Source organism: Pleurodeles waltl, chromosome 11, assembly GCF_031143425.1.
Source record: "Pleurodeles waltl isolate 20211129_DDA chromosome 11, aPleWal1.hap1.20221129, whole genome shotgun sequence".
Lineage (NCBI taxonomy): Eukaryota > Metazoa > Chordata > Amphibia > Caudata > Salamandridae > Pleurodeles > Pleurodeles waltl.
In genome coordinates, this window is record NC_090450.1 from 41,629,434 (window position 1) to 41,653,322 (window position 23,889).

Below are 23,889 nucleotides of genomic sequence, written 5' to 3' on the forward strand. Positions count from 1 at the left end.
TTCTCAATCAAAAATGTCATGAGTGCTGTAATTTTTGGGTTCATTAGCAGTGCAGTGGGTCGATTGGTGTAATTCCGTCCAGTAGTTTTGGGTCTATTGCAGTTCAAAATCTCTATAGAAAAATGAATGGCAAAAATCTGTTTTGGGACCCCTCCTTTTTCACAGAGCCCCTGGATGGATCACCCCAAAACTTTCCAGAGAGCAGCTGTTGTGACTGGCAAATGTTTTTTGAATGTTTTGTGAAGATTCGTCAAGCAGTGCTAAAGATACAGGCAAGTAAAAAAATGCTTTTTATATAGAAACTAGGTCCCTAGGTCCTCATTATAACTATCTAACCAACACTAGGTTTTATATATATATAAATATATATATATATATAGTGAAATGCATTGATGTCATATTTTAGTGCCCATCACATTTACCCATTCACAGCAATATGACATCACAGTTATATTTTCCTACCCATCACATTTTTCTATGCACCTTTTCTCTTGAACACTAATTTTCTGTAATTTTCTGAGCAGCAATAAAAAAGGGACATGTCATCTACCTACACTGTGAAGAGGTGGGTTCCGACCCCAGTTTGTTTTTTCGGTTTTTGAACTCCTGGTGTTTGGACTTGTGCTTTACTGTTGGAAGGTTGTGTTTCTTTTTATCTGTATGTGTTAATGTTTAACGGTTGGAGGACCTAATGTGTTCTAAAATATAGATAAAAAAGTAACAAAAACTGCCCTAGTAATGACCTGGATCAACCGGTATTGATCTAGGAATGTTGTTTGCCTCTTCAAGCCACTTATGCGTGTCTGATGCAATTGTGCTATGTTCCATTAACAAACTTTACTGCCAGTGGCCTCGTTCCAAGTGATGTGAATCCTTCATGCATTGTAGAGGGTTGAACATTTTTTATTTGTTTTTTTGCCTAAAGAAATTAAACCAATATATTAATCACTACGAGAATTCAAATAATGCCTGAGATATTGTAGCAAGCTGAAAACTATAATATATGTTACACAGTCCCTTAGCCAACCTTTGTATTTTAATTCTACAGCAAGATGTTGACAGCGGCAAGAGGAAGCAGCATTTTCAGTTCTTTGAACAAATATGGAATTCATCGACAGCCGGCACTAATGAACCTTCGCTCCTTATTGAGGTTGAACAGCAGTGCAGTAGATTGGAACACAGTGCATGCTGGGAAGGTGGCTGTAATGACTGCTTCCACTGAAGGGTAAAATCCCCTTAACATTGTTGGATTACACATTTTTAAATTCTCTCTTTGTTCGTGGATTGTGATTGGTTATGCAAGAGGGGATCAAGAACGTTTTGTGTGTTCTTCTTGTTTTCACCTTTTTCCTATAGCCCAATAATTCTTGCTCTTTGAACCAAAGTTACTTGCCCCAAGAGTCTTATTACAGCTTCAAGATAGTTCTTAATCTCTGCTGCTACATTCTATACAATTTAGATTTGGGAGCACTACACAGAGAAGGCTTAGTGAGCACTGCATGGAGGAGGGAGTAGAGAGTGAGACAGCACAAGGAGGAATAGCTACACACACATAATCGTTGAAAGGCTGGTAGGACAGGAAGAGAGTCACACGTAAGCATGGTCCAACCTGGCCCTAGCCTCGCCAGACTTTATTAGGGTTTACCAGATAGCACCCCGATTTAACATTGTCCAGTCAGTTTATTGTCATGAGTCAGATAGGTAAAGTGTTTTGTTACCTCAAAATTATTAGGGTCACACCAAGTAGATTACTTAAGTCTCAAAAGGAAACTCCAACATTTTCAAAAGTAATGAGAAATTGAAGGGTGGCTCTCACTCCTCACACTGAGTTATGCTCCTGTGTGAATCTTTGACTTTTTTAATTAATATAGCGGAGCCCATACCAAGCCCTGGAATCAGCAAACAAACACATATTAGGGTTCTATAATAAAACCACTATTTATAATGTACTGTTATTCTGTGAAACAATTATTAATAAACAACTAAGAGAATACATTGAAAAAAGGGTGAGAATGAGATGTTACCTGAATATTGCTCATTACACATACCTGATCTATTAGTCTATATCCCTATCTACTTTGCATTTTGCTGGCTGACAAAATTATATTTTAGGGTACTCATCATATTGTATTGGTAGCATGGTCATTTAAAGCACCCAACTACCTTTCCTTTCCAGGAGTAGGCCTGAGACCCAGGTTTAAGCATCTCCTTCAGAAACAGCTTTACCTGTTCTTTAGCTAGTTTTCTCTTTAAATTCTTGTGTCTTAAACGTATGTGCACTATGACTGGGAGTGGTCCTGGGTAGACTCAATGGAAGAAGTACATAACTGATTGGGAGGTGTTAAGGTGGGGTTGTTAACAGTCATGACATAAAAAGCAGTTAGCTGTGAGTTATACAGTGGCGAATAAAGATGTCAGCTTTGAGCTCCGTGTATGGAGCATACATTTTGCATGCTCCCAGGCTGGGGAGGATGAGACAACTGGCAACGAGTAGAGAATACGTGCCCTGAAGAAAAGGAAATGCTCTCCCTGAGAGTTTGGATTGAAACAGCAAACTGCTTGTGCATGACACATGCGCCTAAGTTGATGTAAAGTAGCATATAGCCAGTTTATGTGAAGAGGTCTTCAAGATAGGGAAATTTTCCAGTAGCTACAACAGCGTACATTTTTTGATGCTCCGGTAGCACTGTGTGGCATCCCATATTTGCAAGGCCATGCAAAGCCACCTTGTGTGGCTTTTCCTGGCCTTGTAAATATGGACCCGTTTCATGCATAACACTGTGCGACAGGGACATTTCATTGGTGTTGCTAGGGTTGTTCCCATGCAACACCAAAAGAACCCAAAGAAATTTGATGCATTCCCAGATTTACAACTCACCTCAGAGTTGCTGTAAGAATGACCCAACAGGGAGCAATATCTTATTTCTCTCATTTTTCTTCTTTCTATGTGTGCTGCAGAATATGGGAAAGAAAACCACTTTATATCGGTTTGCAAATCAAAAGAGAAACCAGCTAGATTACAGCAGGGAACAAATATGGACACCAGAAGGTTCCAAAAGCATTCTATCACCGTCCACAAGACCAAAAAGCAACATCAGTTACTGCAAGTAGAAACCAAGCAAAGTTGATCAGCCTCTAGTGCATCCTGCAAAGACTCCTTGATGTCACTTTTGAGTGCCGATGCAGACGGATGTGCAATGGTAGCTTTGACAAAAGAACAACATGCACACGTAGGTGTGCCCCAAGATTACAATAAAAGTCAATGGTTCCCCTGTAATTTTTATCATAGGCAGTGGTGCATCGATTAACATCATGCCAGTCAAAACATTTTAACAGCCTGTCACCTCTGCATGTCTCCAGTCATCAAACACAAACATATACATGTGGGCTTCATTCAAACCATTGCAGAGTTGAGGGTTGTTTATTGCAATATTCAGAGTACTTTGTTCAACGCATGTTTACTCAGTTTTAGAACAGCTGCTGACATGGGACTGATATCTCTCAATTATAACTTACATGCTCAATCTGGAATTGTGAGTCAGTTCCCATTGTTGTTTCATGGCCTAGGAAAGCTCAAGAAAATGAAAGTGTAACTTCACATTAGCAAGAACATTCAACCTGTTGCACAGCAACACAGCAGACTAGTGTTTCACTTGCAAGAAACCATTGAGAAAGAACTAGAAATGCTGTTGAAGCATGACACCATTGAGCAGTCCACAAGTCCTGCACCACGGGTGTCACCCATAGTGGTGGGGCCAAAAAAGAACAATATGGGTGCAATGCATTGATTTGAGTCCGGTTAACACAGTGATCAAAAGAGAAAGACATCCTGGTCCATACATAGAGGACATGACCATGCACCTATTAGCAGCCAAAATGTTCTCCCATCCTGACCTGAACAAGTTATACCATGAACTTGAGCTGTAGGTATATCAGTACTTTTTCAACTCAAGGTTGAGATTTGGAGTGTGATCTGCTGCAGAAATATTTCAGGATGTTATACATAGAATAATTCAACACAGTTCCCATGGTTTCAACTGACATTTGTCAAAACATGAAAACAGCGTGATAACGCCCTCACACAAATATGCCCATTGCTCGCAGTTGAAGGTCTGACTTTAAATGCAGAAAAGTGGGAGTTTCACAAGACCAAGCTTAAGTCCTTTGGGCACAAATTCTCAGATTGGGTAATGTCTCCTGGCTCAGATGAAGTACAAGGACTTCAGTTACCTGCGCGCCATGAGATGTTACCATGCTACGATCCTTTTTAGGCATGGCCAGTTCATGCTCAAGGTACATTCATAACTATACCACTGTAGGTGTCCCATTAATTAATTTGACAAGAGGAAATGTCCTGCTGTAGTGGTCTTCCAAATGTGACCAGAGTTTCAAAAGAATAAAGCATGTGATTGAAAATGCATCTGAGATGGTCTATTTTGACCCTAAATTACATACTGAAATCATTGTTGATGCAAGCCTACCAGGGCTAGGAGCTATACTTAGTCAGCATATTAGACATCCAAATGCTCAAAGACACATTGCAGTCTACGCTACTTCAAGCCTAACTGACACAGAAAAGGAGAGTCTGGCTGTAGTGTGGTCTACGAGCATTTTCATATGTTTCTTTATGGAAAACACATCGCAATTGTTACAGACCACCAAGCACGACTTACCATTTTCGGAAACCGAAAAGCCACGATGCCTCCTTGCACCGAGAGGTGGGGGTTACGATTACAAGAGTACGACTATGCAATTGTACATAATCCCAATTGTGTTAAACCTTTTGTTGACGACACTGAATTTCAAAATTAAAAATTGTGCAGGAAGAAATGTCCTGAGGGCTCAAAAATTGTCATACTTGGGAGCCTCAGACAACAAGTCATTGAGCTGGCCCACAAAGGACATTTTGGCCACCAAAAGAGTTCTAAGAGATCGAGTGTGGTTCCTGCGCCTGGACGAGAGAGTTGAGAGGGAACTAAAAGGATGTCACCTATGCCTTTCCCCTAAAGTGACACAGCATGCACTAACCATGTCTGCGTCCTTCCACATTCATGGGAAAGGATTGCTGTTGATTTCTTTGGACAACTATCAAATGGACATCATCTTATGGTGGTCAGTGTTGAGTACTCCAGTTTCCTCTAGTAGAGGATTTATCATGACAATCCATGACAAAGTCAGTGAGCCATTGGACGACATCTTAGCAGTGTGGGGTTTCCCTGCTACTCTTAAATCTGAGAATAGTCCACTGTTCAACAACAAAGAATTCAAGGAGCTTCTGAACAGAGCCAATGTCAAGCATCAGAAAAGTACATCCTGTGGCCATAAGCCAATGGTGTTGTGGAATGATTCATAGGTGCACCTAAGAGGGTAATACAATGTGCATCAATGGTGATTGAGCTAAATCAAGCCGTGTGTCAAGCCCTTCATTCTTATGGCTCAGCCCCTTACTGCACAACTGGTGAGAGCCCCACCACCTTGCTGTTCGGGAGAGCTATAAGACCCAAACTACCGTAGTGGACAGCAGGCCGAACCTGGGATGTTGATGATATTCATGCCACAGACCCTACTTGAAAACACCAGATGAAGGCCTTGGTATCGGTGATCTCAGGAGACAGTATTCGACTAAGGTGACTGTGTCCTTATAAAATAAAAAGTGAAAACGGAAAATACATCCTCTGTTTGGTGTTGAGCCCTTGGAGTTGTGACGCATAAGGGGCACATGGTCACGGCGCATCATACCAGAAAAACTATCACATGGGAATCATCACATTTTAGATATCTATCTCAGCATTTGTCAGCTCCTAGCATGATGGTTGAGGCGACCCTGTCAGACAGTCCAGATTAAACATCAGATCCCGCACCTTCAGCGCACAATCAAAGTACATCTCAACTACCTCTTTCCACTCAATCTATTCGATTAGTACAAGCACCTCGACGACTTATTGAAGAAATGTAATGCTGCAGCAGTTTACACATTTTTATTTAACAAGGGGTGAGATGTAGTGTCTTGAGACTATGGCCCTCATTCTGATATTGGCGGGCGGCGGTCGCCGCCAGCCAATATCTGACCGCCGAATGACCGCCCCGCGGTCAAAAGACCTCGGCGGCCATTCCAACTTTCCCGCTGGGCCGGCGGGTGCCCTCCAAAAGAGCACCCGACGGCCCAGCGGGAAAGCCCCTGCAACAATGAAGCCGTCTCCGAATGGAGCCGGCGGAGTTGTAGGGGTGCGACGGGTGCAGTTGCACCCGTCGCGATTTTTACTGTCTGCTAAGCAGACAGTGAAAATCTTTGTGGGGCCCTGTTAGGGGGCCCCTGCACAGCCCATGCCAGTGGCATGGCCAGAGCAGGGGCCCCCAGGGGCCCCACGACACCCGTTCCCGCCATCCTGTTCCTGGCGGTAAAAACCGCCAGGAACAGGCTGGCGGGAAGGGGGTCGGAATCCCCATGGCGGCGCTGCAAGCAGCGCCGCCATGGAGGATTCCCTGGGCCAGGGGAAATCCGGCGGGAAACCGCCGGATCCCCTTTTCTGACCGCGGCTTTACCGCTGCGGTCAGAATGGCCCTGGAAGCACCGCCAGCCTGTTGGCCGTGCTTCCGTGGTCCTTGGCCCTGGCGGTTTGAAACCGCCAGGGTCGGAATGACCACCTATGTGCACTAGCACTCCTCAGTCCTGGGCATACTCAATTCAAGAATGACATAACTTATTGGGAGGTGTTAAGGTGTGGTTATGGTTACCAGATAATAAGCAGTTAGTTGTTGTTGTATGCTGGTGAATAAAGACATCAGCTATGAGCTCTGTGTGTGGTGTGTTCATTTTTCACGCTCCCGGGCTGGGGAGGATGTGACATTGAGGATTTCATGAAGGAGTCTATTATTGCTGCTAGACATTCTTCCCATCAGCTCGGGATATTATCAAAAAAAGAAAAGGAATTAACATTTTTGCCTGTATCTTTGGCTCTGTCCCCTTAACATGGAAAGATGTTATTGTGGTTCCTTTGTTAAAAAAGCCCACTCCTTTCAGATCTAAGTTAGAAAACTATCAACTGATCTCACTTTGGACAACTCTCATGAAGATCCTTGAAAAGCATATAAATCACAACTGTCAGAACACTGAGAATCCTGCAATAGTCTTCATGCATACTAGTCAGGTTTTTGTCCTGGGCACAGCACTCAATTCGCTCTACTTGGGGTGAAAGTGAATTTTAGATCAATGTTCAAAAGCAGGGGGGAGGTGTGGAATATTCCTTTATCCTTTTGGATTTGAGTGCAGCCTTTGACACTGTCTCTCATACTGTGCTCTGACTAGACTTGCAGAAAGTCAAATTTGGGCAATGCCCTTTTATGGTTTAGTCCCTTTTTGCACGATCATTCTTTTCATGATCTTTCGAAACCTAAAGCATCCATAGAGTGGCAGCTGCCTTTTTTGGGTTCTATAAGGATCCCCTCTGAGCCACATGATTTAAATAGATGTGTCCACCCTTTGGCTGATATAGTAGATGCTTATGGTCTTACCTTGTTCTCAAACGCTGACGATACATAGATTGTCCTGCTTTTTTCAGATGATGACAAAAGAACATCTAATTTCTGACTGTCTTATTGTAATAGCACTGTGGATTAAGAAAAATGTATAAAAGTTACTGGCAGTAAACCTGAGTTGCTTGTGGTGGGAATTATCTTTATTTTTGGAGCCTGCAATGGTGGCCAGAAGATTTAGGTACGCTCCCTGTTCCTTGACAGGTGGTTTAAGATTTTGGAATTTGGTTGGAAAGAAAGCTTACTATGGTGCACCAAACAAATGTCTACTAGTTCTTTTGGTCTTCTTAGATGCCATCTCTCATTTGGATTATAGTAATGCACTCAACATGTGACTTTCTAGGTCATCTGTGGAAAAAACAACAAATTAATCAGAAAGCAGCTGTGCATCTTTTGAGTCACACTACTAAACATGTTTCTGTCTCTCCTCAGTTCTGCTGTCGTCATTGGTTTACTTTAGAAAAGTGTATTAAGTTTAAAGCATTGTGCTATATGCATAAAGCCATGACTTAGGCAGGACCTCAGTTCTGAAGGGTGTTTGTTCATCCTCATTTCCCCAATCACTCTTTTCAATGGGGCAACCAGAACTTAGGAGTGATCCCTTGAGTTAGTTTTCCCCAATAAGGAAGTCATTTTGTCTCAGAGGTTATGTAAGTAGCTGAAGACTTGGTTCCTCTAATTTCCATCAGTATGTCCTGATCTTTTATTTTAGCACGGGGAAGCACTTTGGGGCAGTAATGGGCTTTGCAAGTCACAATAACATAACATAAGATGGCATGACATGACATGACATAACATAACATAACTTTTAGACTCTTATTCACAAGCCCTGTGCACTGGTGGTGCACCACTTTTTTGACGAACTGGCAACGCATAGTGCTGGGCCATATCTACAAGGTCATGCAAATGCACTTTGCATGGCTTTTCATGGCCTTATAGATATGATGTAAGACAACACAACGTAAGTCTCTGTGTACCCTTACATTGCATCAGGAAGGTGTTCCATGGACGTTGCAATGGGTTTTCTCATGAAAAACCCTTGAGTTTTGATGCATTCTCAGATTTATAAGAATCTGTAAACCTGGGAACAGCCAAAATTGAATGCCTCCACAGGGGAAGCGCAACAAGGAAAAATGTCTTTATTTGTCCTAATTTGTTCCTCTTCCTATGTGTGCTGCATTCTGTTTTTGTGTAGGAAAGCATCCTATTTGTGACATAGGCATCCATGCAGCATGGTGCAAGCGTGTCTGCTTTGGTGCTAGGAAGCCCATTGTGCGTCAGCACAGGAGGCAAGGTCAGAAATGTGCTGTAGATACTGTGCATTACTGCCCTTGCTCTGTGTTGCAGTGCAACGCAGCAAGGTCACTTGTAAATAAGCCACATGTGCTTAGCAAGGAAACTGGCAATAAAATGCTGGATCCATTTGTTCATTCCTTTCTCTGGAGATCTAAGGAAGCTTTAGAGCACTTACCTGTATTTTTACCTTGTTCATTGAAGAGGAATAAAACACATAGGGCATGATTTAGAGTTTGGGGTAGGGACATATCCAATTGGGTTTATATTTCAGCGGAAGGATATCCATCACGGTTGTGAAGGATTAACCCCTCTGTCAAACTCTACATCAGTCCCATAGTAGTTAAGAGGACTCAATCAATAGCCATTTCTTGCATGACAAATAAGGGAAACTGTTCGGTTTTAAGGGCAGCAAGCCCTTAACAAGAGGAAACTTGGATATATCTAGGCATAGTTCTGACATACGGGTTAGCGGAGAGGTGTAAACCCATCCTTTCTGCTCCCCTTGGGGCAAAAAGACTGTCAAAAAGAGCCAGAGGGTACAGCACAGTGCCAGGATGGGCAAACCTCATTATGTTTCTCACTTTCTTCCTGTTTGTCTGAAGGGTTTCTGGACCCCGTGATACAAGCAGATAGATGGTAAACACCCCAACCTGCCCACACAGGGGAGCTGAAAACCCACCAGATTTTGAGAATAAAAACTGAGAAAAGAAATTGGGACTGTGCTGGACAATACAGGGATTGGGCTCCATCCCTGGCCAAAGGCAGTATTTCTGCCCTCAGGGAGAGGCAAAATAGGGGTGTGCCCTCTCTCTGCCAGCCCAATTATCTAAACTCTTCTTTACTTGCCAGTGTGGTAGGATGCACTCTATTCAGCCTCTGGGATAGCTGGTAATCAGGGAACCCTTCCAACTGGGGACATTTCTAAAACCTGCAAACCCTAGGATACTCAGGCCCTCATTCCAACCCTGGCGGTCATGGACCGCCAGGGTGGAGGGACACGGAAGCACCGCCAACAGGCTGGCGGTGCTTCCAGGGCCATTCTGACCGCGGCGGTAAAGCCGCGGTCATAAAAGGGGATCCGGCGGTTTCCCGCCGGATTTCCCCTGGCCCGGAGAATCCTCCATGGGGATTCCGACCCCCTTCCCGCCAGCCTGTTTCTGGCGGTTTACACTGCCAGAAACAGGATGGTGGGAACGGGTGTCATGGGGCCCCTGGGGGCCCCCGCACTGCCTATGCCACTGGCATGGGCAGTGCAGGTGCCCCCTAACAGGGCCCCATAAAGATTTTCACTGTCTGCTTTGCAGACAGTGAAAATCGCGACGGGTGCAACTGCACCCGTCGCACCTCTGCAACTCTGCCGGCTCTATTCGGAGCCGGCTTAATTGTTGCAGGGTCTTTCCCGCTAGGCCGGCGGGTGCCCTTTTGGCGGTCGCCCGCCGGCCCAGCGGGAAAGCCAGAATGGCCTCCGCGGTCTTCTGACCGCGGAGCGGCCATTTGGCGGTTCCCGCCAGGCGGCCGGCTCCCGCCGCCCGCCAGGGTCAGAATGACCCGCTCAGTGTGGTGTGGCTCACATGGATTCTTACCCAAAATGCCTTATAAATGTCAAAGAATAGGGGTGCTTTTTCCCCCTCATTTATGTGACAGAAAACACTTCGATTCAATACCTCAAGTCATACCACCTTGTATTCCCACTCTTTTCCCAATTCAAATGCTGCCTCCAGTGTGTTAGATGAATATAACAAGTGTCATAGGAATGCACCAAAACTGCTACCCTGTGGCGACGTCATTAACACCATTTGACTTCAGAATTTTCAAGTGTTGTCTTGAGGTTCTTGCTGTGGGCAATATTCCAATTCACACAAATGGGGAACCCTTTATATAGTGGGAATGCTGTATGGTAGGAATTCTGTGGATTCTTGCAGATTCTGGAACTTTACTTAATAGAAATGTTAATAAAATCTGTGAGTATAGATAAAGTCTGCGGTTTGCAGGGCATTCGAGGTAGGAAAACATAGTAGGATCCACACAAGTTCAGAACTATTTTCTAGGGGTAGATCATAATATATGTGAATAAGGACTCCCTCCAAAGTCTAAATTTTCACATGGAATGCTGTGGTGGAAATATTGATGATCCTCATGAACGTTGTGAATTTCCTAATTGTTGACCACAGATTATACTCACCATATGTTAAACCCATGCTGGAATAAATGAGACAAAGTGCCCTTTAGATCATATTATAATAATATTGCAAGTCACAAATGATTTCTTTGAGCTCATAGAGGCATAAGACCTATAGCAAGGCACATTCTTAAGGTCATGGAACTCCAAGGTAACTTGTGATATCATAACAACATAAAGCATTAGTGTGCATTGTTCCATATTATATGTTGTCTTTGTTCATCTTCCAGTATTCCTGCTTGCAACTATGGGCCTCATTACGACATTGGCGGTTCTAGGACTATCAATGCCGCAGTGCTGGTCAGATCACTGCACTCCAGGTGGTCCGACTGCCACATTATGACCCTAATGGTTTGAACTGCCAGGGGACCGCTGTCCCTGCCAGTATCATGGTTGGACTCATGGTCAGCCACAGCAGTGCTGAGTTCAGTTGCGCCATGCTGATCACAAGTCCAGTTTCTGTCAGTCTTTCATGGTGGGGACCCACCATGAAAAGTCTGGTGGAAACAGTGCGGGGGCTCCAAGGGACATCTGCACTGCCCACGAACATGTCATGGGCAGTGCAAGGGCCCACCTGCCCAGCACCCTTGGAATGCACACTGAGCGTTCTGTAGTGCTGAGGTATTGGCCGGGACCCATACCGTAGCACTGTTCCCGCAGGGCTGACCGGTAGAAATGTCGTAAAACGGTGTTCCAGCCAGTCAGCCCAGTAAGAACATTGTACTACGACAGGGTTGAGGCAGACAGGTTGATGGCCACCTCATTCCTGCAAGTTTGGCATTCAGTATGTCCAACTGCAAAACTCGTAATGAGCCCCTTTTCAGTCAGTGTTTGGGAGAAAATGAGAGCTATATTCAGAGGTAAAGGAGAGAGTTGGTGCATGATGTGTAGGATTCTGAGCATGCATCTTTGTGCTGAAAAATAGTTTGCGTTAGAAATATGGCTGTGCTTAGAGATTAAATTTGGGCTCACCAACTTCCCTTACACTGAACAAAGGCTGTGATCTGACTGCAGTATGGCAACATTACTATTCACCACATGCAATAACTTACTACAAGCAACTAGGTGTGCAATTTTAATTTGTATGCACATTCTGGTGTCAAACTAATATATGGAGACTATAGACTCCCACACCTGATTATACAGTTACAAGAACCAGATAACTTAATGCAAAAATGTGGATTAATATAAGTGGTGGATGTTGATTTCCACCTTTGTCACAGTCAATTTCTCCCTGGGCAGAACCCTCATATACAGACCACATGGAACCCCCACCACCAATTTCACCAGCAACATCACAGACTTAGTCACAGCCTCATCATCAAAGCCAGCACTTTCATCCTTATTTCCAGCTACAGGCCGATCTCCCTCCTAATAACCCCGGCAAAGGTCTCAGAGAATCTAATAATCCAACTCTTCACTGGCCACCTCAGCAACCACCACTTCCTCAATGCCCCTCAGTCTGGATTCAGGCCCAACAACAACACAGAAATAGGACCACTCTGCAGCATTTGACTAGGTCACAGCCCATCCGCCTCAGGCACCCTGCGCCTGATTGGCATCCAAGCACCTGCTGTACGCTGGCTTCAGATCCATAAACACTCGTAGTTCAACTCCTCACACATACATTAAAAGCACTCCATAGCACTCCATAACTCAAGCCCCATCTACCTAAACAGTTGATTCTCCTCCCACCAACAATCCAGATACCTCCACTCTGCAGGACTCCTACTTGCCAACATCCCACACATACAAAGAACCAAATAAAGAGGACAAGCATGGAATGACTTCCCGCTCCACATCCAAGCCTCCTCCTCTGAAGAGCAGGCCTTTTAATTAACTATCCTATCATAGGTAGGGCTAGGCACACAAACCAACTCAAAGACAGGCTACCCTTGTGATTGATAGGGTGCTTTATAAATACACATAACATAACCTTTGCAAGTGTGAACCCTCAAAGTCACCTAATTAGCCAAGCTCAACACCCTGGTAGCTATGGCATAGAGTAAACAGGCTTACCGTACTGCAATGTGCAAAGTATTTATCTGTATCAACACATTGATAAAGTTGAAATACAAAACTATAGAAATTCCAAACTGAATTAGAAAAATAGAGAAAAAATACTAAACAAAATGACACTACAATGATAAAAATCCATGAAGTGGAAACAGAGATATGACTTATAAAGTTTTAAGTAGGAACAATGCCAAGAAGCATAAAGTCCCAATGATAGTCAATTGTCAGGGTAGGCCTGGACCAGGCTCAACTTGCCACTAACAGCTATGGAGCTTGGCTCAAATACACCAACCAGCTCTCTGCAGGTCAACTGTTTTAGCTTCTGGCTTTAGTCCTTTCAGTCTGAAATCACTACAGGACTACACTTGTAAGCTCCCCCATAACCTCAGGAGAGGCACTTACAGCCTCACAGGCATGGGGCAGAGGCCACCAGAATTTTCCAGTCCAGCTCCAGTTGCTACTGATCAGCTGGGCAGTTGCAGGAAAGGCTTCTTGTTTAATACCTGTAGCTTGAACAGGAGGTCAGCCTCAGACCTTTGGAGTCTACTCCTTTATCCTAGGGACAAATGAAAGAAGCTCAGTCCTTTAGGGCTCCTCTTAGGTAGTAGAGAGTCCTCTTCTGATCTTTCCCAGGTCCAGGAGTGCTTTGAAATGAATGCCTAGAGAAATCATAGTTAGTCCTAGCACAAATAGTGCATATTAATGAATCTTGGGCATGTCCTAACCAAAGGGGTAACAGTTTCAGAGGCCAAAACTCAGGCCCATTTCAAAATGAAAAAACACTACTCCACCTGGGTTCTTAGGGATGGGAGTTGTCTGTGGGGAGTGTACTATGGCAGTCCTAGTGTCCTTCCACAATTAACACTGAAGTCCATTTTGTGGCATCCACTGTACCCAAAGTAAATCCAGAGACTGAAGTCTGGTAGAACAAAAGTAGAGTTTTGCAGTAACTAGACAATTGATACATAAGAACTGTCTTTGTATCCTGTTTACTTTCCTTCCAAAATTCGCCCCCCAGCATTATACATAAAACCCAGAGGCAGAGGTGTGGTAGAACAAAGCAGGGATCATCAGCAGCCAGTGCAAAATAGAATTGTCTTGCCATCCTGTTTTCTGCCTTTTTGGTGCACCCCAAAGTGTTATATCTACACCCACCAGATACGTCAAGCAGGATTTGACACTCAAGCAAGATTACACACTTTGATATAAAAAAGGATACATTCTGCAGATTGTTGAGGCTCGGAGGAGTCACCTCTGCTTAAACCTATTCAAATGCTAGTCCCTAGATAGATAGATGGATACATAGAAAGATATTATAAACTGGCAGTTGCCAATAGGTAGTTATAGTTAGGACCTGTTCATCACATGCAAAGCATTTTTTGTTTTGCCAAAAACTTTGGGGCTGTTTGATAAATCTCATCAACATTTTCTGTAGCTCATTCCCTAAGGTAACTATAACTTGCGCCCTCCCCATGCACTGCTAATTACCCCAGATATTACATCATAACTTCCCTGTAAGGCTCTTGGGCTCCACCACACCATGCTCAGTTTTGTTCGTCAAAACGTTTACTGCAAATATTTCCTTCATATTATCAATTATGTTATCAACGATGTCATGAGTGCCATAATTTGTGGGGTAATTAGCAGTGCATGGCGAGGGGGGTGAGTTATAGTTATCTTAGAGCATGAGTTAAGGTTACTTGAGATAACTATAATTATAACAGGTAAATTTCTATGGTTTTGTACGTTTAAAATGCAAGCCTAACTATAACGTCCCTGTAACATTTGTTTTTAATGTGAATTTCTACAGTCTTTTTGATTTATAGTGATTTTAATTACTTTACGTTAATCCAATTAGCGCCGCACATGACAGCCTGCGGCAAGCTCTGAGGCTAACATCCTATAGGTACCCAACCTTGCGCTGTGTGGAGGCGGTTGGTTGCAAGGTCCGGGCTGCAGCCAGACCATGCAGCCAACCTTCCCAACCACCCAAATTCATGCTGCAAATGGTTCTTTGGACATGCGTGGCAAGAGTTGTCCGTGTCCGGTCTCTTTCTGGGTGTAAGAATAGGTATGAGAGGGTGTATCTGGGGGTCAGAGTGGCTGTGTGAGTGTCTGTCTGTGAGAGTGGGTGCATCACTGTCTGTGTGGGTCTGTGAGTGGGTGCGTGAGGATTTCAGTGGGTCTGTGACTCAGAGTGGGAGACCCTGAGTGGGTCTCTGAGTGGGTGAATGAGTGTCTGAGTGGGTCTTTGAGTGGCTGCGTGAGTGTCTGAGTGGGTCTCTGAGTAGGTGCATGAGGGTTTGAGTGGGTTTGTGAATGGGTGCATGAGTGTCTGAGTGGGTCTGTGAGTGGATATGTAAGGGTCTGAGTGTGTGTTTGAGTGGGAGACAGAGACTGAAAGACAAGGTGAGAAAGAAAGAGAGTGAGAGGGAGATAAATACAAATAGAGAGGTTTTTTTAACCTTTGATGAATGATATACTTAGAATTAGATATTTTAGGAAACATTGGAAAGAAAAATGTATTGAAAATTAAAAAGAGTGAGATCACCTTTCAGTATGAACCTTAAACTATTCAAGTTTCAAACAAAAATTAAAGAAGGAAAATGACCATGGATACAATTGGAGTAGGGGCTGTGATCTTAACTTTTAGGCCATAGGTGACTCCTTACTGTGATTTTCTTTCTCTCACTCTCCCTCTCTCTCTCTGTCTCTCTCCAATATCGGATGGTAGAGAGAGAGAGAGAAAGAGTGGCAGGACCATGGGGGGAGCCTCAAGGCCCCGCCATCCTAGTAGGCTCCCCACATCCTGTGGGAGCCAGCATTGCTCCCACAAGCAGTAAGCTTTTCTAAAAAGCAGCTCCCTCCTTGTTGTGGGAGCAATCTTTTCATCTGTTTCCCTGCCCGCATATATGCATGCAGGGAAACAGATGAAAACTCTGTTTTCTGGCAGCAGTAGCTGTTTGACGGCTCCTGCTATCAGAAAGCAGACTTTGCTTTTACTTGGGTGCTGTCAGCTCCCATCAAACAAAAGCAAACTGCTATGTCCTGCGGGTGGGCACCCTGTGACATAGCAGGAGCCACCCGTGAGGGGTCGTGGCACCCAAGGCTCTTTGAAGGGGGCCATATGACCCCGCTCCAATGTTCGATTTTCCCTGTGGAGGTGGTGGTCCCTGGGGTGGGGTGCGAAATAGACCCCACTTATTATTTCATTTTAGCCCCAGGGAGGTGGTAGTCCTTGAGGCTGTGGAGGAGCTGAGCACCCCCGCATTGCAGGATAACATTGCCTCAGGGATGTGGTTTTTCATTTTAATCCTAGGGAGGTGGTTGCCCCCGGCTCTTCGGGGGAGCTAAGTGCCCCCAGTGCATAATATATCATTGCCCCGGGGAGATGGCAGTCCCCGGGGCTGCAGTGAGGCCAAAATGGCCCCCCGATTATTTCATTTTAGCCCTGGGGGAGGTGTTGTTTCCCAGGGCTGCAGGGGGTGAGTGCACCTCGCATATAATATTAAATTAGCCCAGGGAGCTGGCAGTCCTGGGGGCTGTGCCAAACCCAGGAGGGGGGCCCCGTGCGCAGCCCTCCTGACTTTTTCTCATGTCCCTGGGGTTTGGCCCATCCGGGGGCTTCACAGATAGAGAAGGAAGCCACCTGTTTCTTTTTTTTTTTTAAATCAGGAAAATCTGTGGATGCTTTTAAGCCCTGGCAGGGGTCCCTCTGGGACACCAACATCAGAGCTAAGGTATCAGGGTGTCCCCAACCTGCCCCCTTTTTTATTTTCTTACTTTTTTTTCTGAGAATCGGCTGAAGCCAAGTCCCAAGATGGTTGTCAACACTTTCTTGTTGAAATGTTGGCAGCTATTCGGATAGCTGCATGAAGACACTGGGATCTGCGAAGGACCTGCGTCCCTAGACATTTATATTGTTTACCTTTACTTTTTCCTAAACTGTTGAAGGTATTTACACCACATTACAAAAAACACAATCTGTGCAAAAACATCTACTTTCCTGCCAAATTTGGTGAAATTCTATTCAGGATTTTGGACTGTGAGAGTGTCCCTATGGAAAAATGAATGCGGAAAATGCATTTTGGATTACCCCTTTTTCTCAGCCCCCACTAGACGGATCACACTGACACTTTGAAGACAGCATCTGAACTGACCAAAGGATAAGTTTTAAAAGCTTTGTGAAGATTCTTCAAGCAGCAGCAAAGTTATTTGCAAAACAAAAAAATGTTCTGTCTATTGAAACTAGGTTTTTACTATAACTAGTCAGTGGCAACTGCCACTATGTTGTGTGTGTGTGTGTATATATATATTTTTGTTAAATCTGTTTATTGGTATTTTAGCTTGGATACAACACACATAGGAAGACATCACTGTATAAATGTTCTATTTCATATCATGAATGAGCTTCAATACAACCACACACAGAAAGTGAAGACTAGGACTATGGAAAAGAGAAACATATCTGTACCAGCAGGGCATCACCTGTTATCAAAAATAAGGCATAAATAAGGTGGTGCATCGTGCGTGGATTGAATACTGAAAAATATTGTATCACATCTTTACAAAACAGAGAAAGTCAAAGATATATGAGCTAATAATTGAGCATATAAAATTCTAAGAGCAGAGACATCATGGGTCGTAATGTAATCCGAGAAAGGAAAAATATAGTAAGCTACAGGAACCAATAAGATCAAAATACAATGAAACAACAATAAAGAGCTACTTGGTGAAGAAGAGGCACATCAGCAAACAGTTTGGATAGGCACATCATCGAGGAAAGCGCATTAGATTCACGTGAAATATTTACAATTAGAGAGAGGGGGGTGGGGGAAGCAATAAGTGATGCAACACAGCAATTGTAAAGTAGGGGTGAGACGATGTGAGAGAGCAGGGAATTCAGAGCGTGAAAACGGCTGGCGGGTCTGGACTATGGAACTGACCTATGCGATAAGTTTAGCTGGGATTGGGTGGGGTGTCCACACTGAGTGAAGCGATGGGGGCAGGAGCGGCTAATTTATCTTCTACTTTCACCAAATACGTGTCCCATAATGTAATCCCACCTACACCCGCACGTTTGCAGCTGTCGTATTCAAGTGCTTGTGGTTCAGCCGTAGCCCAGTGTAACACCCCTCAAAGCCATTGCAATATATCAGGAGGTTTCGGAGCTTTCCAGCTCATAGCATCAAGCGTTTAAAGAGGATAAGGGCGAGATCCACAAACATTAAATAATACGTGGACAATTTAGATCTGCGAGTTATCCCTAAGAGGCATAGAGGTGGGTCTAGAGGAATGGGAACGTCAACAATATTGGAGATATGTTGTACAAAGTGTACCCAAGTGAGAGATATGTCAGTGCATTCTCATGCCATATGTAGGAAGGTGGCGTTGTCCTGGCCGCATCGTGGGTACACCGAGAGAGCTCCCGGAAATATTCGATGCAGTCTATGAGGCGATAGGTAAGTTTGATGGAATTGAAATGTGTAAATTTCAGTCTAGTATTCCGCAAAACATATTTGACTTGTTGTAAGGCCATCGTCCATTGGGGGTCTGTGAGGGTCACTCCCAGGCCCTGGTCCCATTTAGATCTGCTATGGGAATGGGGTACCACAGGTGTATCTCTCAGTAGGGCGTATAAATTAATAATTGCTTTCCTTTCCCCCGTCCTGGTCAATAAATAGTTGAGTATGGTGTGAACTGGAGGTTCTAAGGAGCCGAGGCACCATATTTGTCGAACTACAGCCTGTAGCTGCATGGGCTAGGAATTGTCCGGGATCTAAGCCATAGAGGGTACTGAGTGCTTGAAAAGTATGCAGTTTCCCATCTCCAAATAACTCACCGACGCGGGACAGCCCTCCATCGCGCCACACGCGAAAATCATATCATCGCTGGAGGTCATGAACCTGGGGCAGCTCCCAGAGCGGGAGCTCCGGGGAATAAGGAAATCGCTGTCGCTGTCTGAGGATAATCTTAACCCAAGTGGCCTTCGCCGTGCAGACTGAGGATGGCTAAAGAGCCAATGTAACACCCCCGCGCCACCTGTCATCTGGCAGATCATGGTCCCCTCCACGGAAGGGGTCTCTGATAGCCAAGTCATAAGCCAGTGGAGTTGAGCCGCAGCATAATAACGGCACAAATCTGGAATCGCCATGCCCCCCTACTGAGTTGGGTGGTGTAATACGTCAAGGGAAACCCATTTGCGGCCCGAGCCCCAAATGAGGGAGGTCAATAAACTGCGTGTGGCTGCGAAAAAAGGTCGCCCCGGGAGGAATGGAAGGGCCATGAAGAGATATAAGAACCGGGGAAGTATTAGCATTTTGGCAATAGCCGCTCTACCCATCGGGGAGAGAGGCAAATGCAGCCAAAAGGGCATGGACCCACGAATGGAAGAGAGCACTCTATTATAATTGCCTTCCACAAAATCTGTGGCAGTGTGATAGACATCTACACCGAGATAGCGGAAGCTGTCGGCCACCCACGGGAGTCTGTCCTGGAGAGACGACTGAGGTGCAGCATCGTTATTTTTACAGAGGGGAAACATACAGGACTTACCCCAGTTCACTCGAAGGCCAGACAATTCACCGAAATGGTCTAAGAGGAGGAATAAATCGGCCAGGGCAGTAGTCCTATCGCGCAGGTAAATTAGTACGCCATCAGCGTATAAAGAGGTAATGTGCCAGTTACCATCTACCCACAAGCCCCATGAAGCTTCCTCCTGCCGTAATCGTATAGCAAGAGGTTCCATCGCCAGGGTGAAGAGTATCAGTGACAGGGAGCAACCCTGCCGGGTCCCCCTTTGAATGGGAAAGGAATCAGATACCCAGTGTCCAGTACGAACCCTAGCACGAGGAGCTGTATAGAGAAGTTTTATCCATCACAACATCTGGGGACCAACACCAAAACGCCCCAATACCCACAATAAATACGGCCATCCCAGAGTATCAAACGCCTTTTCAAAATCTAAAGACACCGTCACTGGACAACCGTCCCCTCCGGACAGTGTATCAATGAGGTGACAGAGACGTCGAACGTTACAATAAGTAGTTCTATGAGGGACAAATCCATTTTGGTCAGGATGAATCAGGAAAGGAAGAAGGGGGAGTAACCTGTTAGCCAATAATTTACTAAGGATCTTATAGTCATAGTTATTGAGCATGGAGAGGGGACAATAGGAGCCCACTTCAAGGGGATCCTTACCAGGCTTTGGAAGGACCACAATAAGGGCTTCGATCAATGTGGAGGGGAGCGCACCTCGTTGGTACGATGCCTCGTCCAAAGTCAATAATGTGGGTGCGAGAGTGGTCCCATAGGAGGCATAAAATTCTACGGGGAGACCGTATGGACCTGGAGACTTCCCTCTAGCCATCTGTTGTAGTACAAGGTTCACCTCATCGATTTGTAGTGGGTGGTCCAGGTCCTGTCTCTGTTGTTGTGTAAGGGAGGGCACCTGAAGATCGCTTAATAACGGATGAAGATCAAACGTAGGGGGGGTCGGTCGCGCTGTATATAGATTTTTATAATAATGAGCAAAGGCTGCGTTAATTACTTTCTGCGTATTGGCCACTACACCATGCTCGTTACGGATTGCACCTAGTACTGTTCGTGAAACCTCAGAACGCAGTAACCACGCTAATATACGTCCTGGTTTGTCACCCTCTCTGTGTTGTTGCAGAGAGTATGTCTTATAGTCCAATTTACCGAGTCTGGGGGAGTCCTCCCGGTGTTGGCGGCACCGTGCGGACAAACATTGACGGTCAGAGGGATCAGTGACAGCTGCAACTTCCAATTTCCGTAATTCGTGTTCAAGCTTCCCTACACTGCGGGTAAGGGCCGATCTCGCTCCCCAGGAAGAGGCCATGCAATGGCCCCGAATCACAACCTTCATAGCATCCCATTCTCTTCTGGGGTCCCCGACAGAGCCTTCATTATGTTTTAAATATTCCGTAACGGTGGTACCAAGTTGAGTTTAAAACGGCGCGTCTTGGAGAGCTGCCACTTGCAGCTTCCATAGTGGGATTCGCGGCCTGGCTGGCCCCCATTGGAAAGACACCCTAAGAGTATTATGGTCCAACCAAGTTCTACCCAGATATTCAGAGCTACAGACGTGTGGCCACAGAAGGGAATTACAAAAAATATAATCTAGCCTATTGTGTATATGGTAGCCAGGGGCATAATACGAGTATTGCCTGTCGTCTGGGTGATGTAACCGCCATATGTCAGATAGGTGCATAGTGTGTGACCAGCGTCGAAAATGTTTAGTGGCTAGGAGACCAGGCGTGTTTGGCAGAGGAGGAATCGAGCGATCCATTGCAGTGTGTTGAATACAATTAAAATCACCCCCCCACAGACTGCGAGAATTGGGATCTAACAATAAGGTAGGAGTTAAATCATTGAAAAACGTGGGGTGTTAGGGCCATATACAGAAGTCAAGAGAATGGGGCGCCCATTTAGAAGGCCGTCCAATATGACATACCGACCATCCTGATCAATATGAGACCTAGTTTTAGTGAATGGTACCTCCGGCGCGAGCCATATAAGGGCGCCTCTGCCATACGCGGAGTAGCCAGTACCGAAAACTTGACCCTTCCAGCGCCGCTGCAATTTAAGTAATTCACCAAGAGTCAAGTATGTTTCTTGCAGGCAGGTGATATGGATATGGCGCCGTCGGAGGTAAGCGTAAATTCTATATCTTTTTATGGGATTACCCAATCCACGGATATTCCAGGTTAATATATTATAGTCCGTAGACATAGGCAGTTAGAACAAAAAGGCATAGCAGTACCCTCCCCTCCCACCCCCCGAACTCCCAAAAAGAAGCGATCCCCCTCAAGTTAAACACCAAGCAGACTCTAACTACAGAAAACATCAGAACAACTCCCAGAATCCAGGCCTGTATCGCAACAGATAGCATGCCACAACCCCATAAAAAAGGAACAAGAACACATAGAACTTTATGAGAAACAGCTCTGACCAAGAGATAGTGTACACGCAGTATCCCCTGCGGTCGGGGGGGGTTGTATGTATCATGAAGTGCAACAAAGAGCGTCCCAAGGACCCCGGAGTAGCAACATACAATTGCGCCCGGGGGCCATGAGAGAACAGGAGGTGCTACTAATATGGAGACACAGGACAACAAAAAATGGACAGAACATCACCAATATTCAGGAGCCGTAGGTTGTGGTGTGTCAAAGATCATCAGCCAGTCTCGGAGTCATCAAGGGGGCACGTTCATCACCAGAGGCCTTGGAGGGTGACGTGGCCCCAGTATCTGAATCAGAGGGGAACTGAAACTTGTCGGATAAAGCCAAAAAGGAGTTATGAGAGAAGTGCGCCATTTTCTGTATCGTTTTCTCTTGTTCAGTAACCGCTTTAGCACAAGAAGGGCCAGCTTTACTTGATTTCCGCTTGCGTTGTTTGGAATGTGGGGTCAGCCAAGTGGTGTCTTCCAGCGTATCCGAAGCTGAGTGCACCAAGCCCTTCGCATGCAACCAGGTCCACACATCCTCCGGGGATTGAAAAAGTCTAGTGGCCTCACCGTCAATCACTCGCAATTTAGCTGAGAATAAGAGTGCATATTTATAATTTAGGCGTTGTTTCACTTTGGTGAAGGAGTTACGTTTCGCCTGTACTTCGGCCGTAAAGTCAGGATATTCTGATATCGCAGCATTTTCATATTGCCATGGGCCGTGGGAGCAAGAGTGCTGTAAGATTAAGTCTCTATAGCGGAAATTCAATAACCGGGCAATAATAGGTGGTGGCGGAGCCCCTGGGCGAGGGGTTGTGCCGGGGACTCTGTGCGCTCTCTCCACGGAGAAAAATTTGGGAGGCTTGCCGTCTAGGACGTGGTCAATCAGCCATTGCTCCACAAAGAGTTCAGAATTGGGTGATTCAACCTGCTCAGGAAACATTACAAGTCTAATGTTATTCCGACGAGACCTTCCCTCGGCGTCCTCTGCGCTGTTATGCAGGGTAGTCAGATCCAATTGCATTTGTTTCAGTTGGAAATGCAAGTCTTGCACCGTGGGACGGAGAGCTGCCAATGAGGATTCCGTTTCCTCCACCCGATCACTCAATTTACAATAGTCGGCCCGGAGTAGAGTAACGTCTGTGGTGATTGTATCGATTCTGGTTTCCAAGGACTTTTTAGTGTCGAGGATAGCTTGAAGAACCTTATCGAATTGGGCAGAATGGGATTTGAGTGTAGCGTCCAGCTGTGCCAGGGTCTCCAAGACTCCCCCTTCCTTTGAGGGGAGATCAAGCTCAGGCCCCGGAGCCCTAGATGCCTTAGGTTTGCCCATCATTGCCGCCCAAAGAGGAATACAGTGGAGCGACGGAGAGGAACACCGGGGAAGCAAAGTAAAGAACAGAGGCAGCGATGTGGGGTTCCGTGACACCAAGGAGCAACAACAAGAGCAGGCAGTGTCGGAGTGAAGGGGAGTCGCCAGGTACCCCCAAAGCCCAGAGGAGTCGCAAAAGTTTCCAGTTGGGCAGCAGTTGGGGCAGCACTGTCTTGCACGTATGGTGCAACCAGCTCGAGGCGGACCACTCCCTACCAGTACAAGACTGTCCAGTAATCGCCAGGGAGCTTCCAACAACTCTGCTCACCGCTGTGTAGCAGTCCGTCACCTCGCCGGGTGCACACGCAGATGAAGATCCCCCCCGGTGTTCGCCGCAAGTATTTACAAATATCAAGGTTATAAACGAAGGCCGAGTTTAACAGAGAAATGAATGTTAACAAGTAAGCATTTACAAATGTAACGGTAATAAACCAAAGTAGAGTTTAAAAGTGAAACTAACTTTAATAAACAAGCATTTACAAATACAAGTTCTCGACCGATGTTGAAGTAAGAAAGGAGAAACTA

General features: G+C 45.4%; 1 protein-coding gene across 1 annotated transcript in view; it reads left to right on the forward strand.

The window, feature by feature from the left end:
- LOC138265368 (dehydrogenase/reductase SDR family member 4-like) overlaps positions 1–23,889 on the forward strand; it is a 146,174-nt gene that overhangs the window by 13,754 nt on the left and 108,531 nt on the right. Inside the window, exon 2 of the mRNA XM_069213013.1 lies at positions 1,049–1,225. Coding sequence (XP_069069114.1) covers positions 1,053–1,225 — 173 coding nt within the window. The 5' untranslated portion in view covers positions 1,049–1,052. The remainder of the gene's footprint in view (positions 1–1,048; positions 1,226–23,889) is intronic.